At 40.2% G+C, this 15,984-nt stretch overlaps 1 protein-coding gene across 1 annotated transcript; it reads right to left on the bottom strand.

Annotated features, from left to right (window-relative positions):
• Positions 1-1,014: 1,014 nt before the first annotated feature.
• On the bottom strand, positions 1,015-14,014 carry LOC144004740 (uncharacterized). The gene is made up of 7 exons (XM_077502221.1): positions 13,869-14,014; positions 12,472-12,602; positions 5,190-8,522; positions 5,005-5,051; positions 4,879-4,920; positions 4,772-4,805; positions 1,015-4,696 (listed from the first exon to the last, which is right to left on the bottom strand). Exons 3-7 carry the CDS (start codon positions 5,314-5,316, stop codon positions 4,401-4,403), a joined length of 546 nt encoding a protein of 181 aa, XP_077358347.1. The 5' UTR covers positions 5,317-8,522; positions 12,472-12,602; positions 13,869-14,014; the 3' UTR covers positions 1,015-4,400.
• Between the last annotated feature and the right edge of the window lie 1,970 nt (positions 14,015-15,984).

Genomic DNA, 15,984 nt, shown 5'->3' with positions numbered 1-15,984 from the left:
CTCGCGGGACCGCGCGCGCGCGATCATGTGGCATTTCACAACGACAAACATACAGAAAGTCTGCTCAACAGAGAAGCAGAAAGATATGAGATTCCATGCAGCATCCTTTTTTTGGTTGTCCTTGTAAAGTATATTAATAACGAGAGTCGGGTCAGTGCGGGTCCACTCTTTATTTCTGTCTTCCGCGTCCGGCTGCCGCTCAGTACGGCAAGCGAGACGGGCACAACAAGCAATCGCGAACATCAAACTCACAATACATTACAGTCCTTATAAAAAGGATGTGCCGTGTCATATATTATTTTGTGGTTTTCCACCTCCAATATAAACCTCTCCTCGTCCATGTTCGCTGGTGTCTAAACCGTGAATGAGCACATGGCCCGGCGACGCCCACGTCACGTTTTGCTGAAAAACTTGCGAAATAGGAGCTGGCGAGTATTTTATTCTGAAAGGTAACCGGAAATTTATTTTGAAACTGCCTCGGTCTTCCTGTCCCGCTCGATGTGTTTTGTGCTAGCTTGCCATTTGCCGGAGGCCTACCGCTGCTGCGTCCGGCAAAAATAGAAAATAGGCTATCCTTGCGGAAGGCTTGCGGCACGCCGCAGGCCTTCCGCAGTCGACACGCAACGCACCCGCAAGCGGTGTAAACTGCACCATTCGAATGAATGGAATCTAATTGCTTGCGTCGCCGGACCGCACCGCAACCGCATCCAGTGAAAACCCGGGGTTAAGAGTGGCGGGGAAATGGAGAGTAAGTCTTCAGGTGAAGACTCATCAGTGCACTTTTACTTGTGGAAGACTGACTCACTTTTGCATACTTTGTATGAAAAATGTGGATTATATCTTCAATTTAAACATTTCAAAACAATTTTTGTTTCACCTTTTTTTTTTTTTTTAAATATTGATTTAATTGGGTTTAAGCCATTCATCCATTTTCTTGACCGCTTATTCCTCACAAGGGTCGCGGGGGGGTGCTAGAGCCTATCTCAGCTGGCTCTAGGCAGTAGGCGGGGGACACCCTGGACTGGTTGACAGCCAATCGCAGGGCACACAGAGGCGAACAACCATCCTCACTCACAAGCACACCTAGGAGCAATTCGGAGCACCCAATTAATCTGCCATGCATGTCTTTGGAATGTGGGAGGAGATTGGAGTACCCGGAGAAGACCCACGGAGGCATGGGGAGAACATGCAAACTCCACCCAGGAAGGCCGGAGTCCTTAGTACTGGGAGGCGGACGTGCTAACTAATTGGGTTTAATATTTAAGTAATTTTATTTATTTACGTTTGCAATGTTACACAAAAAAAAATGTGTCAGTCAATTGTGTCATTTTATAAACTATGTAACTGACTGACATATTGCATGACAATATTGTTTAAGAAAGACAAAAATTTGTCATTTGTATTTGTTTAAAAAAACAAAACAAAACACTAAAGTACTCACTGTGAAGAAGACACCAGATTTAATATTGTGTTTCCGTGATGGTACAAAAATAAACTATTTTCTCATTGAAAAATAAGCAGTTTGTGTCTTGAGTAGTTTGATCGTAGATTATCGTGGATTTATTATCTGACGAATATATCGATAATCGCGATAGTCATATCGTGAGATAACTGTTATCGTGAGCCTTTTATCGCTTATCGTGAGGTACCCAGAGGTCCCCAGCCCTATTGTTGGGTAACTGCAACAAAATAGAACACAGCTGAACATTATGCAACGTGATAAGACAACATAAGGGCCATGATGGAAAAAAAACGGTCCATATTGCGACAAAATGGGACATCTTTTGGATTTGCGCACAAAATTGACGCTAGCGAGCGTACGGCCAACCCAAGTAAGTTGTAACAAGTCCTCCCAGCATTTCCCGTCCTCACTCCATCTTGAAGCAGGAAGGCTTCCCCCCGCCAAGCTGGCTTAGTTAGCTGTTCCATCACAGCCTTGGAAAACTCCCGGAATCACTTTTGATCCGGCTTTAAGACTGGAGGAGCGCGGCCTTGCGACCCACCCCGCCTGTAATCGCAGCAAAGCCCCTGCCTCCGCCGCTAAAAAAGGAGGCCAGAAGACTCCGGGAGGATTCCCGACGAGATGCGGATTATGTCGGGATGAGACGGCGTTACATCACACGCTGGCTTCAAAGCCCAAATACCTTCTGGGGAAAACGCGCGGTAGCAAGGTATGGAGGTGCGCACGCACAAATATGTCTGAGGCTTTCTCACTTTTTAGATTGAGACAATTCTTTTATTGTACAATACATTAACATTTTACATACGGCGTTAGCATATGGCAACTAACAACCCAGCCAGTTCGCTTGAACGAAGACACAGCTCAAACTCGGCTGTCAATCAAATGTAACGGATGCACGCCCATTTTGCAATAAGAAAGACCATAGAGATCCTGTTGTCATGTGACTTTCTCTGAACACCCCCAAAAGGCAGGAAATTATTGGGGCAGCGTTCATGGGCCCCAATGTCGTGTAGGGTGAAAACAAGCGTTTATCTGTCAACTTTCCATCCAAGAACATTGACAGTCACTTGGATGAATAAGGACATGATATACATACGCGAGGTGGACATGTTGCATTGCCGATGAAGTATCAGGAGTGCTTTTTTTCACCTTGGCAATGCCGTTATGTGAATTAGCGCCTCTCTTGCCGGTGAGCGCTTTCAACTCCGGTCATACAAAGGCTTGACAAGTTTGTAAAATCCGGATTTATTTCTCCTTTATGTGTGCGAATAATAGCATCAAAGTTAGCAGTTAGACGCAAGTGTTGCTACGTTATATAGGTATGTTAGCAACTAAACTACTAACTGCTAAGTTAGCAGGTTGACACGTGTGGCTGTATTATTTAGGTACGTTACCAACTAAACTTAACCTTGCTCTCGCAAGACGAATTCTTGCAGTATTTGTGAGTTCACAAACCCTGGAGAATACATCTTGTACCGCTCCCGCTGACATCCGCCGTTCCGAACCACCAATCACAGAGCGAAATTGTGTTTGGGGGGCGGGATAAGCAACTGTGACGAAACCAGGAAGCCAGCACCCATGCCGGGGCTAACAAACAAACCTAACATGGACGCTACAATTAATTCTGTTCTCGCAGAATTACTGTGTCCTTGTTGAATGTTGAACAGCAAGAGACACTTCGTGCATTTCTAGCTGGTAAGATGTTCGCGTGCTTTTCCCCCCTTCGGCAAGAACAAAGACGAAATGTTCACCCATGGCCGTGATTGGTTAAAACAAACGTGTAGAATGACACATCGTCCAATCAGCTCGAATTATTGTACAGAATGTCCCACCATTCGCGACCAAATTACTGTGGAGAGGTACCAGATGGATATTGCCGAGAACTCACTTGAGTGATGCGCATAGCATATCCAGCTGGCTTTTGCCAGGTTAAACTAAACTGCTAACTGCTAAGTTAGCAATTTGACACAAGTGTTGTGTTATATAGGTACGTTAGCAACTTAGCTGCTAAATCGGCGACCGTCATTTATGCCGTTTAAAGTCCCTTTATGGTGTTGGTTACTTATTAAATTCAACTGTGTATCCCTTAAACTTAATATCCCTTAAACCATAGCAGCACAAACGAACAAAACAATATTTTCCACACATTTTATGTGCGCGAACAGCATCTGCTGATCCAGCCACCATGTACATAGCGCAACTTTGGTTATGCATTTATTCTTCTTTTGGAAGCCTGGATCATGCAGATTTTTTTTGTTTGCCTCTTCTCGTTGCAGCAGCTGGTCCACAACGGCTGTCAATCATTGTTCAAGTGAGGCGTTTGCCGTTTACTCAAAGTGGCAGATGTGTTTTCTTATCATGCCAAAATGGCTGCGCTAGCAGCCATTTTGTGACACGTGACGTCAACGTCAGGATCTCTATTAAGACTGTTTAGGAAACGGCTGCGAGCTTGAACAAATCCCGACGTGAAAATAAAATCGACATTCGCTAGCGTGGCATCCCTGTGCGGGATACGGTCTTTAACTCTTTGACTGCCAGCCATTTTCGGAAAAGGTAACCCCATACTGCCAGCTGATTTACAGAATTTTACCGATCTTTCAAGCTCCACAGAGAATGTTGTATTAGGACTATGGAAACGCGGATACTACCAAATGAAAGATTGAAGTCTCATCTTTTATCTAAAAGAAAAAAAGTTTGTTTCTACCTTATTCAGATCTTCAGTAATCAACAATAGAAAACAGCTTCGTTTCACCCAAATCCTCTATTTTCTTCCAAAATACGGAGAAATCAAGCTTTTTGTGAAACGATGTTATTTCATGCACTCTAGTGAATTTGGCACTTTTTTTTTGCATGAGGGATTCTACAAACACCTAATCTTCTATAAAACACTACCCCAACAATAAAAAAAGTGTTTTTTGATTGCAAAATAACAGTTTATTTACATGCAACAGTAGCAATCCGAACAAACAATTTGGAAAACTCTTTGCAAACTATTTACACGTGCGCAACAGTTTTTGTCAGTCTGCTTCTGCATGGACTGATTTGCGTAGAGGTTGGTATGATGAACGATGTGCTGGAGAAGTTCATCCGTGATGAAGAGCTCCAGGATGTCAGCTGGCAGGTGGGAATTCAGCTCTGCTGCAGCATCCCTTGGTCCTGGTTTTGCAGCAAAGGGGAAGATGGTTGGCTGCCAGCCAACTTCATCAACTTCAAGCCAGCCAGAATCTTTGGGATCTGCAAATATACATGTCAATATCATATATTATTTTAGAGCACTGTGATGCAATGTGTGTGTGTGCGCATGTTTACCTTTTTTTCTTGGATGTATTGGTTGATGCACATTCTGTAAATTATAGATGTTTACCATCAAATATTTTATTAGTGCTGTGGAGAATCTTTTTTTCTTTTCTTTTTACCTTTGTTCTGCTCACTGTGAGAAGGGTCACTTTGAGTAGGAGCTGAAAGAAACATACAATTACAATACTATCGAAAGACTTAACTTTTATTGTTGCGGTGTATTGAAAACTTTTTTTTTTTTTTACCTTTCTTTGTCGTAGAACCAGCGGTCGGACCTTGCTGTGAGCACGATCTATAAAATATACATTCACGTTTGTATAGGTAATAGATGTTTTAGTGTATATCAGCACATTTACACACGCTGCTAGCAGATCGCCGAAAAGTTAGGAAGGTAATCTTACTAGCAATCTCTTAGCATGTTAGCGCTTACCTTCACGTTCTTTGGAAGACTGTCCAAGACTGTCTTGCATCGGACCCATAGTAGTCGTCATCGTCCGATGAAACGTCATCTGTGCAGACGTGCTCGGTTGTGCACCACTTTTCTCCGGTGTTAGCATCGCTAGCCGGTGGGGCCTTAGGACGTGGTCGAAACGGCCGCGTCACCGCTTCAACTATGACTTAACCCCGTCATCACTGTGCTCTTGAGCACTGGTCGATGCTTTTGAGCTTTGAAAATAAGGATCAAGCGTGAGCTGATTGCCATCTGTAGCCTTTTTGACTCCCTTAGCCAAGTTAGCCATTCTCTCCCCCTCAACACTCTAGCTCAGCCTCTCTTCTTCTACTGTTGTCTCCTCCCCGATCTTGTCCAAAAGACTCATCACAGCCATCTAGTGTCCAGGAATACTCATTATAGTAACCCGATCGGCTTGATACTTGGAGCACAGCTGCCCAAGGCTTTCCTCCACCCGTTTCCATAAAAAAACATAGTAGACGTCAATTAATGTCTATGGCGGCCAATCCTAGGATTATACTGAACGTCTTTAAACGTTTATGGCGGTCAAAGAGTTAAGATAACGCCAAACAAAGAGTCAAGCTTCTTGCGTGTCAAAATTAGCATCATGCGCAAGCACCACACTGAATTATTGACAAGGTTTCATTCATCTGACCTTCATCCTCTTCTTCCCAGCTCTCACCCTACGGACCGACATCTTTCGCTCTTTTAAAGCGAAAACAGGCAAAATGTCAAGTCGCTTGAATACAAATGAAGTGAAGAAAATAAATAAATAAAATTCTCACCAACTCGAGAGCTTTTCTCGTTCTGGCCGTCAGTTGTTAGTCAAGAGTCAAGCGTTTGGACTTGATGACATGCGAGAACCAGGATTATTATAGTTTTGGAATTTTCATTTTAGTTTGTTTTCATTTCCTTTTGAGTTTTTTTTTTCTTTCTAAATTTTGTTACTTTTAATTAGTTTTCAGGGTGGTTCTGTTAGTTTTTTTAAATTAGTTTTAGTTATTCAAAAACTGCTTAGTATTAGTTTAGTTCTAGTTTCAGTATTTGTTTTTGAAAAGTGTATTACATGTGTGAAATATTTAATAAACCATGGTAAAATGAAAAAAAGTAACATTTCTTACCTAGCGGGCTGCTGCCATAGATGACGTCACTTCTGTGTGGCACACATTCAAATGTCCTTCTTCCGGTTAATATTGAAATAAACATACTTAAAGATCACATTTAAAAACCATTCGCATAAAAATGAACACCATAGACTAAAACAAAGGACATTTTGGCTGTAATTAGTTTGTTTTAGTTAGTTTTGTGAACATAAAACGGACGAAATAGAATGTGGTGTCAGTTTTCTTTTAGAAGCATTTTTGTTTTTATTTTATTTCGTTAAAATTGTTTTTTGAATTTTAGTTTCTTCATTAGTTTTTGTGAACTAAAATAACATTGGCAGGAACTTTCATCCAGCCTGCTGTAATATTTTTAACATAATTGGTCATAGTTTCCCTGAAATTGGTTCGCTCAAATATTTATGCATTTGTTTAACTTTTTTCTTGTTTAAATAAGCTTTGATGACCTATCGGGTTTTGCAGGGAAGAAGAAGAAAAAAAACAAAACAACTATTGACACAATATCTCGACTAAGTTCTGAAGGTAGAGAGCACGCGATCCTAGGCAGTTAGCCCCAATTTACAAGCACCTCGTTCCTTCCAGCAGCCTTCACGTTTCCCACTGGGGATAATTAGGCAAGCAGTTAGCAAAGCGATGCTAATTGTTCCCATTTTCAGATCCGTGGCCCGAACTGTGATCTTGTGACGCAGTCGGTCCTGCGAGACTTGACCCCCGTGCAAGCGCAGCGCTACTACGACCACGAGGACGACGACTGTGGCCGAAGGCGCCACCGCCGTAATCCCGCATTAGCATATTAGCGTTGTAATAAACACACCAGCAGCATTGAAATGAGCGCGGCGGCGGCATTAAAAATGCATACAAGAGCCAGGAGGCAGTAAATAGCAACGCTGGACTTTTTGGTGCTTTCAAAGAGAAACTTTGTAGAAAAGTTACTCAGGGAAGCTGCATTTTAGCTTCGTGCCTCGGCTGCAGACGAGACCAAAAAAATAAAAAATAAAAAAAATACAAGAAATGAAGTGACGCGAGTAAAACACTATCACTGAGGGTACGTTCCAGGACAACCCACAATACGATAAAATATGCAATACTGATATTGTTTACTTGTAGGGGTGTTGAGTGGGGGAAAAAAAATAAAAAAATCGATTCGGCGATATATCGCAATGTTACAGTGCACAATTCTCGTATCAATTTAATATGCGGCCGAATCGATGTTTAAATATCAATTTTGGGAAATATTCAACAAAACGTCACAGTTAAAAAATTAAGCATGGAAGAACATTATATTAATGGAACATTAAGCCTTAATATTTTATTTCTATGCTGTTCAAACATGAAACCAATTGCAACCTGTTAAATATGGTGGCTCACCGTTATAAGCCTGAAGTTTCAGATACACATTTTCATATAATGCATTTCACTCCTGCACTCTCTGAAGATTCCTCCCCTTACCCTCTCTATTTATTTGGATTTCCACGCCCCTAGTTACATGGGTGTTCCAACCCTAAAAATGCAAATGCAAGGCATAGTTGGAACACAGTGTACTTGTTCTATTTATGTTGTGCATGTGAGTGGAGGATTGCTGAGTACATGTGTGGTCAAGTTTGCAATCAAACAATTTCCACGTATTTATACATGTTAGACTTATAGTAGGACTTGAAAGTATATTTGTATTCAAGTTCATTTTGCACACAGTTATTGGCTTATTTATCGGTTATCGACATCGGCACTTTCTAAATTATTCGATTATCGGTATCGGTTGAAAATAGTCTTTTCTTGCATCCCAAATATTTTTGTGCCCTTTTTGTAACTGTAGCATTATTTAGTCAACTTTTTTCTTGCCTAGGGCATTTTCGGAATGACAACGTGGGTTCCTTCCCAGGAGCTAAAAAGTCGGAGAACCGCCCGCCCAACCCGTGTTAAATGTATATTGCGGGTCAGATGAGAGCAGCACTGCAGTGCGGCCGTCCGGCGTGAGCCAAATGCAGCCGGAAACACGGAGGCGAGCGGGGATTGTGCGCAGTAATTTATTCCATTTAAAGAGCGGGCCTCAGCGGCTCACCTCGGCCGCTTCCAACTTTCCCCATCTCCTGTGGAAATTGCAGCGCGCGCGCCCGGCGGGGATGAAGGCCTCGGAGATTGGAAGACACTTTTATCACATTTTCCTCACTTTCACCCTCGCAGGCAGTCTGACCTGCCGCACCGCGCCAAATGACTTTTATTAAGAGGGGAGGCACAAAGTAAAGACATTGATTTGAAACAGTTTAACAATCAGATGGAAAAAAAAAAAAAAAAAAACCTCTTCCTTCTTTTTTTGCTTATTCACCTCTGACACTATTAAAGATTGTACTAAAGACTCATTACCATCCTACTACCAAGAACTGGGCTATTAATCGAGTTTATTTGTCAGGATGACTTGGTTTTTTTTAAGCATCTGTAGTTCAAAACCTGCATCCCTGCTGATGTGCATTACTCACACTAACAACACGGCTGCAAATCAGAGTGGAACTAGTTCACAAAAGCAATTTAGCTAAACTGGAAGAAGCTTCAAAAGAGTAGTTGTAGTAGTTGCAAAATTTGTAACCATTTGGCAGGAAGTAGCCAAAAAAAGTTGCTCGATATCGTGATATTAAAACTGCCACAATCACAATACCTCGTCATCATGTCACAATATTAAAAGCAGCACATCTGTTAAAAAAAGGTTGCTTTCCATTTGTGCAGTTCTAGCACCCTCTGGTGGCTAGTTTTTTCATGCAGTTTAATTTTCACAAGGCATATTTGGCCCTTCTATGTTTAAAATCCACGCCAATAGTCAGATGAAGGGGTGAGTAACAGGGGTGTAATAGGGGTGTGTAAATACGTTTTTGGGAGTGAAGGACAAACTATTAAAAAACGTATAAATATGTTTTTGGGTTTGAATGAGTTAAGTTAAGCTTCTTTCTTTGGTGGTGGTCCTTATGCATGCCAGATCCGTCGCACCAGCATCTACTGAAACTCAACAGAAGTAGCCTCTCCCTCCCACAGCCCCTTGAATCAGTGGGTGCTGGTGTCTGTGGATCTCACTTTGCTTTATCTATCCTTCCCTCCTTCCTCTTTAGTTTTTCCTCTGGTCACTTGAGATCTCAATTTATTGGAAGTTTGAGATTTCTGGGGTTGGCATAAGACTCTGGTTTTGTAACCACGCAGGAGGGGTTTGGTTGGTGCTGGATTTCACTTTGATGGATTGGATGTACTGGCTTCTATGGATCTCACTCTGCCTTATCGATCCTTCCCTCCTTCCTCTCTTTAGTTTTTCCTCTGGTCTCTTGAGATCTCGCTAAATTTGCTGGAATTTAGAGGCTTCCAGGGTTGGCGTAAGACTTTGATTTTGTAATCATGGGGAAGGCAGGAAGTGTTTGGTCGGTGCTGGATTTCACTTTGATTTATCTTTCTTTTCTCTTTATTTTTTTCCTGACCTTTTCTCTGGTCTCCTGACCATTTAAACCTCATGACTCTGGCAAGATTCTGAAGTACCTGGTTAAGGCGAAGGGTAATGGGATATTTATAAGGCTTTAGGTGAATTAATGAGTATAAATTTATACGTATTTGCACGCACACGCACGCACGCACGCGCACAAACAAAAAACAAAAACAAAAAACAAAAAAACAAAAAAAAGAGCAATGATGATAGGACGTTGAATCGGTAAGACTACCGAATGAACAATTCTGAGCTCTTAAAAAAAAAAAAAAAAAAAAAAAAAAAAAAAGGTTTATATGCAATAATGTACAAAAGAATAATATTGAGTTTTTTTTTAGTTTTTTTTTTAGTATGAGCTCTTTTTATTTTTTTTTTACAATATTGTGACCTTTTTGTGTATTGCCAACCTCCCCACAATATCGTGATAATTATCATACCGTGACAATATCGTATCGTGATGTTTGGATATCATTACATCTCTAGTACATCACTCCCTCAAGTTATATTGCTCAATTCTTATTTGATTTTGTTTACTGTAATACCAAAAAAAACAACAACAATCGTCTAATAATGAGTAATCGAAGAAAAATGCAATCAACTTCATTGCAAAATAAATTTTATCTAGTGCTGTCACTATCGACTATTTTTCGAATCGATTAATCTATCGATTATACAATCGATTAATTTGATTCATTTAAATATTTCCAAAAAAAACTGGAAATTTCTTATTTTTATTAAACACAGAAGGACTACAGAAATCAGTGTTGATATGCTGAAATCGGAGCATTTGGACCATTTTAAGTAGGGATGCACGATAATATCTGTGGCCGATAATTATTGGCAATTATCGAACAATTTGACGTCAAACAGATAAACCCGATAATAGAGAAATCTGCCAATAATTATCGGCAATTTGATTTCATACAGATAAACCAGATAAAGAAATCCAGCAATAATGATAGACATGCCACATTGGTCCATCTGTTGTGGTTGTAGCTCATATAAATAAAATTCAGCTTCATGATGCTTTACAAACACTGAAACATTGCGCAAAAGTTTATACAATATTTCAATGTATTTGTTGACTTATAGTAGGAATTGAAAATGTGTATTTATATTCAAGTTAATTTTGCCAACAATTATCGGCTTACTTATCGGTTATCGACATCTCTAAATTATTGGTTTATCGGCATCGGTTGAAAATAGCATTATCGTGCATCCCTAGTTTAAAAAAAAAAAAAAAAAAAAAAAACTCCAAACGATTACTCGCTTATTAAAATAGTTGTCTATTAATTTGATAAACGATTACGTGTCGACTAATGGATTCATTTTGACAGCTCTAATTTTATCCGATTATTTGATTAATGGTAGAATAATTGATGGAATTCTATAAATAGATAGATTCTATAAATATTCAATAATGACAGTCTGAGTTGTATTTAATGACTTTTCCAACCCCTGTAGTAACTATTGTATATTTACTAAAAATGGAACCATTGTCGGTGAAAGGCAACACCGATTTGTCCTCCATTGGAAAAGGAAAAAAGAAATCAAGCATTGACTTCAAAATGACAAGACTTGTCGACAACATTGTTGCGGGCAGCTTGACAGCGGAAATTTGAATCTCGTCATGTGGAAACGCCAACAATCTCTCCTGACCTCCGTTCTCTGTTGCTATGGCGACACGGCTCAAAACCCCCCTGTTGCAAATGTTTCCGTTCAGCTTGCTACGAAAAAGCAAGTTGTGCCAAAAACGTAGCGAAACATCCAAAAGTTGGATATTCAAAAAGTTTGCAAAAGATCGAATTTTGTTCACCTGTCAAGTTGAAACTGCATATTTTTGTTGCAAAGGTCAACATCTCCCCAACTCTTTGCAAATAGGCCTAGCGGTCATGTGTCACGGTAGGAAGTTCAAGTGCCTTTTATGCACTTTTTTATTTTCTTTATGAGAAAAGATGATGCAGTTCAATGGAGTGAATGGCTAACAGCATGTTAATAAAAAAATAAAAAAAAGCCAGTGATGTTGAATTAGAGCCATGCGATGATGAGTGAGCGTCTCATTTCTTAGTTATATATCTGTAAATAAAATATTTTGCCATCAAACATAGGGCATAATAATTGAAATCAATGACAACCACGGTTCTATGAAAATAAAGCGGCAAAATACTCTGGCAAATCATGACATTTATCTTCCTGTGGCAGATTTTATACTAAGGTTCCAGACAGTGGTTAATACATAAATTCGGGGTGTACCGATTTATCGGCCCCGATTTCCTTAATTTCAATCGGTGATTATGTCCAATTCTTGCCTCACTTCCTTTTTGGGATTTGCATTCGATACATTCACTCATTCGCTCACAGCCATTTTCACAGAAGCAATCTTGTTCGCTACCGGCTGTTTTATCGGACTTGACTGAATTTGCAATAAAAATATGGAACCTACAACAAGAAAGATTGGAGTCTCTTCTTTCGTATATCCATTTGAAATTGAGATCGATACTTTAGACCTCGGCCTAGGCCTAATCAAAAGCCTTTTTCTCTGCCTTGTTTATAGTTAGAAACATGACAAAGGCAAAATCAAAAAATATTGTATCAGCGTCCCAGTTTTCTGCTCCTCACAATTTTGGTCAAGGTACAAAATTCAACTCAAGTCAAGGTACAACTGTGCTACCATGTCTGCATTTACCTTAATGCAGCTTCTTCTTGGCCCAATTAGCCCGTCCTCACCTCAGCTCAGCTCAGCTTCCTCCTCATCCTCCTCCTCGCCGCCTCCTAATTTCCCCAGGTGGCCAATTGTTCCATGCTGGCTCCTGCAAACTGACAGCACGCCGTTAAAACGCCATTTGAGTCGCGTCGCGCTCGACATGCACGTCATTAAACAGAAAAATGTCCACGCCACTGCCTTCCAAAATGGAGAGCGGCCCACCACCGCGCAGCTCGTGACCATTTGTCCTGGAGGACATCAGCGACGTTTACGGGACTCCTCAAAGTCGTTCAAGACTTTTTTTTTATTTTTTTGGTTGTCCTCCACGAGTACTTGCGTCCTCGCTGCGAAATGACAAATGGAATGGGCTAGCTGTACTGTGGTTACACCCCGCAATGATTCAAGTGGTAAAAAGGCAGGATTTTGGCCTTGGTGAATTTCACAGAGACACTCAGCGAGCCGGTTACAAACTGCGACCTTTTCACCGTGTCGAGGCGATTACGTCCAAAATATTGGCGCTATCCATCCTGCAGGGGCTTGTCCTCAGGATTATCTGACAGCCAGATGCCAACGTCTGCACACACTTTCATGAATTTGTGTCCTCTTTCACATAATCATCTCAAGCACTCTCAAAGCACTGTATAATGACTAAATATACCATTTTGCAACTGAACCTTCAGTAATGTCCTACCTTATAGCAGAAATATTATGGGAAAAAAACGAACCTTCTCATATCTGTATACAAATTGTCGAAACATCAAGTGTGAAATTAAACAAGCAAGAAGTCAATTTTTTTGTCATCTGACTGTAGTATTTCTGAAAATGTGCTTGAGCAAGTCGCTCCACTGTGATGGAAAAAGAGGACCCATAATATGTGTAAAATAAATCTGTTATGAAGCTCACAATATAAAACTGCACAACTCTTGCGTTGGTATTTATACATAGACCTCCTTTTCACATCCTTTACCATAAAATAATCATATAAATTAGTTCTGCTAGTACTATTTGATTACTATTGTTTTAATTAGGCTCCACTTCATTTTGTATACGTCACACAAAATGACATTTTAATATATATTTATTTATTTATTTATGTATTTATTTTCACGAATATGGGCCGATTTGACTGACCATGGCAAGAAAAATGCTGTAAAAATACGTTAATAGTTTCATGATTTTTGACAAATTTGCATACCAGTCCCTTGCGAACTGTGTTCAATTGCGGGAAAATGTATATGTTCATTTCAAATTGTTATGAGTCACAGCTAAGAACAGTAACAAAGTTTGGAAAATAGGACATATGAATCTGTTTCTATGCAATACACATCTGCGAGGGGGAAAACGGCATTTAAAACAAAACGCCTTAACAGTACACTTACCCAAACTGATAGCTAACTGAAGACAAAGCACAGCATTCTTTCTCCGCATTGGTTCAATAAAACTGTAGTGGAGTTTTATTTCTTGAATTTCCGACATTAATTCCTTTTCTTCACAATTAATTTACCTTAGCACGCTAAACAAACAAGTTGGCTAATCAGACAAACGACAGCTGAGAGCTGCAGGTGCTGTTAGTTAGTTTGGGATCGGCGGCCAGCCAATCATAAGAAAGCTTTGAAGCTGAACATTTGATTGGTTAAATGGGACGTCACTCCACATTTTGTCACAGTACTTAGTTTTGATTTTGATTTTTTTTGTTTTTGTTTACTGTAGCTAATGTTAACTGAATATTTTGTATTAAGTGTATTTTGAATGTATGACTTTGTTGTAACTTTTTTTTTTAAATTGTATCTTGACAACTTCAGGGGGCAGATTTCTCCTTGCCTAGCAACCAGCCGGCCCCTGAAATCTGATTGGATAAGACGTAAACAACAAGAAGCAGCAGCGAAATCAAGGTCGAGAGCAATCAAACGACGAAAATAGACCCGTTTTGTAAGTTCACTACGTCATTGATTATGAAAGATTAGCTAAAAATGGTATCTGACGTTATATAAGACGGTGCAGAAGATATGTCTACATCGATGCATGATTTATTTTTTATTTTTTACTAAGGCACGACAAAGTATGTAAAAAAAAAGTAAGTAATTCTAGCATGTTCAATACCAAAACATTTGGAACATAAGAGTGTGTTTTTATCTCACGTTTAATAAAATATAATAAGCTTCTTATGAGTATGATAATAAGTGTAAACCAGATGGAAGTGTTGCTCTCAACAAAAGGTGAGTAGGCTGACAGAGAAGAAAAGGTACCAAGCTGTTTGTTTGAAAGGACATGAAACATGAAAAGGCTGAAAATGTAATTATGGGTTTCAGTGTTGCAGTCTTTCACTTTTCTTTCAATATGAATATAATGTAAGTGACCAGGTCACATTTTACCTGAGTGCATGCAGACACTAAAAGCTTTCCACCTATGACTACTCCGGTGATGTTATCACAATGTTTTCCTCGCTCTTTTTTTCTTCAGTCAGGCAGGCCTCATTCATCGGTTGACGCGGGAAACACCGGAATGAACCGAAGCCGTCCTCAAGACCCGCATTGGCGCTCTCCTCTCCCGTTCCATTATCACCGTCGTCATGGCAACGCAGCCGAGTGGACGCCACACGTCCGTCCGACTTGATGAGCGGTTGTCGTGGCGACGAGGAGTTTTTTTTTTTTTTTTTTTTATCTTCGTCGTTCTTGATCACGCCGAGACCGATGATGGACTCGCTTGGAAGGCAAAGTGCCACTTTTAGAGAGTGCGTTCAAGAAGATTTACCACATGAAAGAGAAGCCGCAACGTGTGTGAACCGCTACACTATCACTGACAGCTTTTATTGGCACGTATCAATCTTTGTTTTGTTTACATGGGGTGAGTCAGTAAGAACTTTAATGCCATCTTCACTTTCACAAGGCAGAGGTGGCAAATTGCACTTACACGCTGTACTTAAGTAGAACTTACAGATCCCTTTGTAAAACCGAAGACTGGTTAAAAAAAAAATAATAATCCCTCCATTTGAACAAAGGAAGGATTATCTTTTTTTTTTTGTTGCTGGCCATGTTGCACGGGTTTGCACCATATTAGTGCTTACAACTAGAACGCTTCATCTTTAATTTGCCCACTGTGGGATTAATAAAGGTTCGCATTTAGTAAGTGAGCACTGAAGCTAAAAGAAGATAATTAACGCCGGATCGCTCTCGTGGCTCCAAGTGAACAATTCTCATTTAATAATGCTGTTCTGAACGATTTCCATCTACGCTTCATGTGTTTGCGTTCATGAACACATGAAACAACCCCCCTCCCCCCCACCCCCATCCCCAAAATACATGTACTGTAAATAACTACCCAACACTGGCCAGACATAAACTATAATACATAAATAATTAGGGATGCAACGATATCCAAACATCACAATACAATATCACAATGAAGGCCACAATACGCAATACGATAATTATCACAATATTGTGGGGAGTTTGGGGATTAAGAATGTAATGATACCGTCAATATCGTGATATCACG

Source organism: Festucalex cinctus, chromosome 17, assembly GCF_051991245.1.
Source record: "Festucalex cinctus isolate MCC-2025b chromosome 17, RoL_Fcin_1.0, whole genome shotgun sequence".
In the NCBI taxonomy this organism is placed as follows: domain Eukaryota; kingdom Metazoa; phylum Chordata; class Actinopteri; order Syngnathiformes; family Syngnathidae; genus Festucalex; species Festucalex cinctus.
This window is presented reverse-complemented; position numbering and strand designations above follow the sequence as displayed.

Excerpts from the sequence above, each read along its gene's own strand:
- LOC144004740 (XM_077502221.1), bottom strand. The coding sequence starts at position 5,316 with ATGCTAACACCGGAGAAAAGTGGTGCACAACCGAGCACGTCTGCACAG. Across the intron at positions 4,806-4,878 it reads TCACAGTGAGCAGAACAAAG|AATGTGCATCAACCAATACA; the intron begins GTAAAAAGAAAA and ends TATAATTTACAG. Across the intron at positions 4,697-4,771 it reads AATACATCCAAGAAAAAAAG|ATCCCAAAGATTCTGGCTGG; the intron begins GTAAACATGCGC and ends GTATATTTGCAG.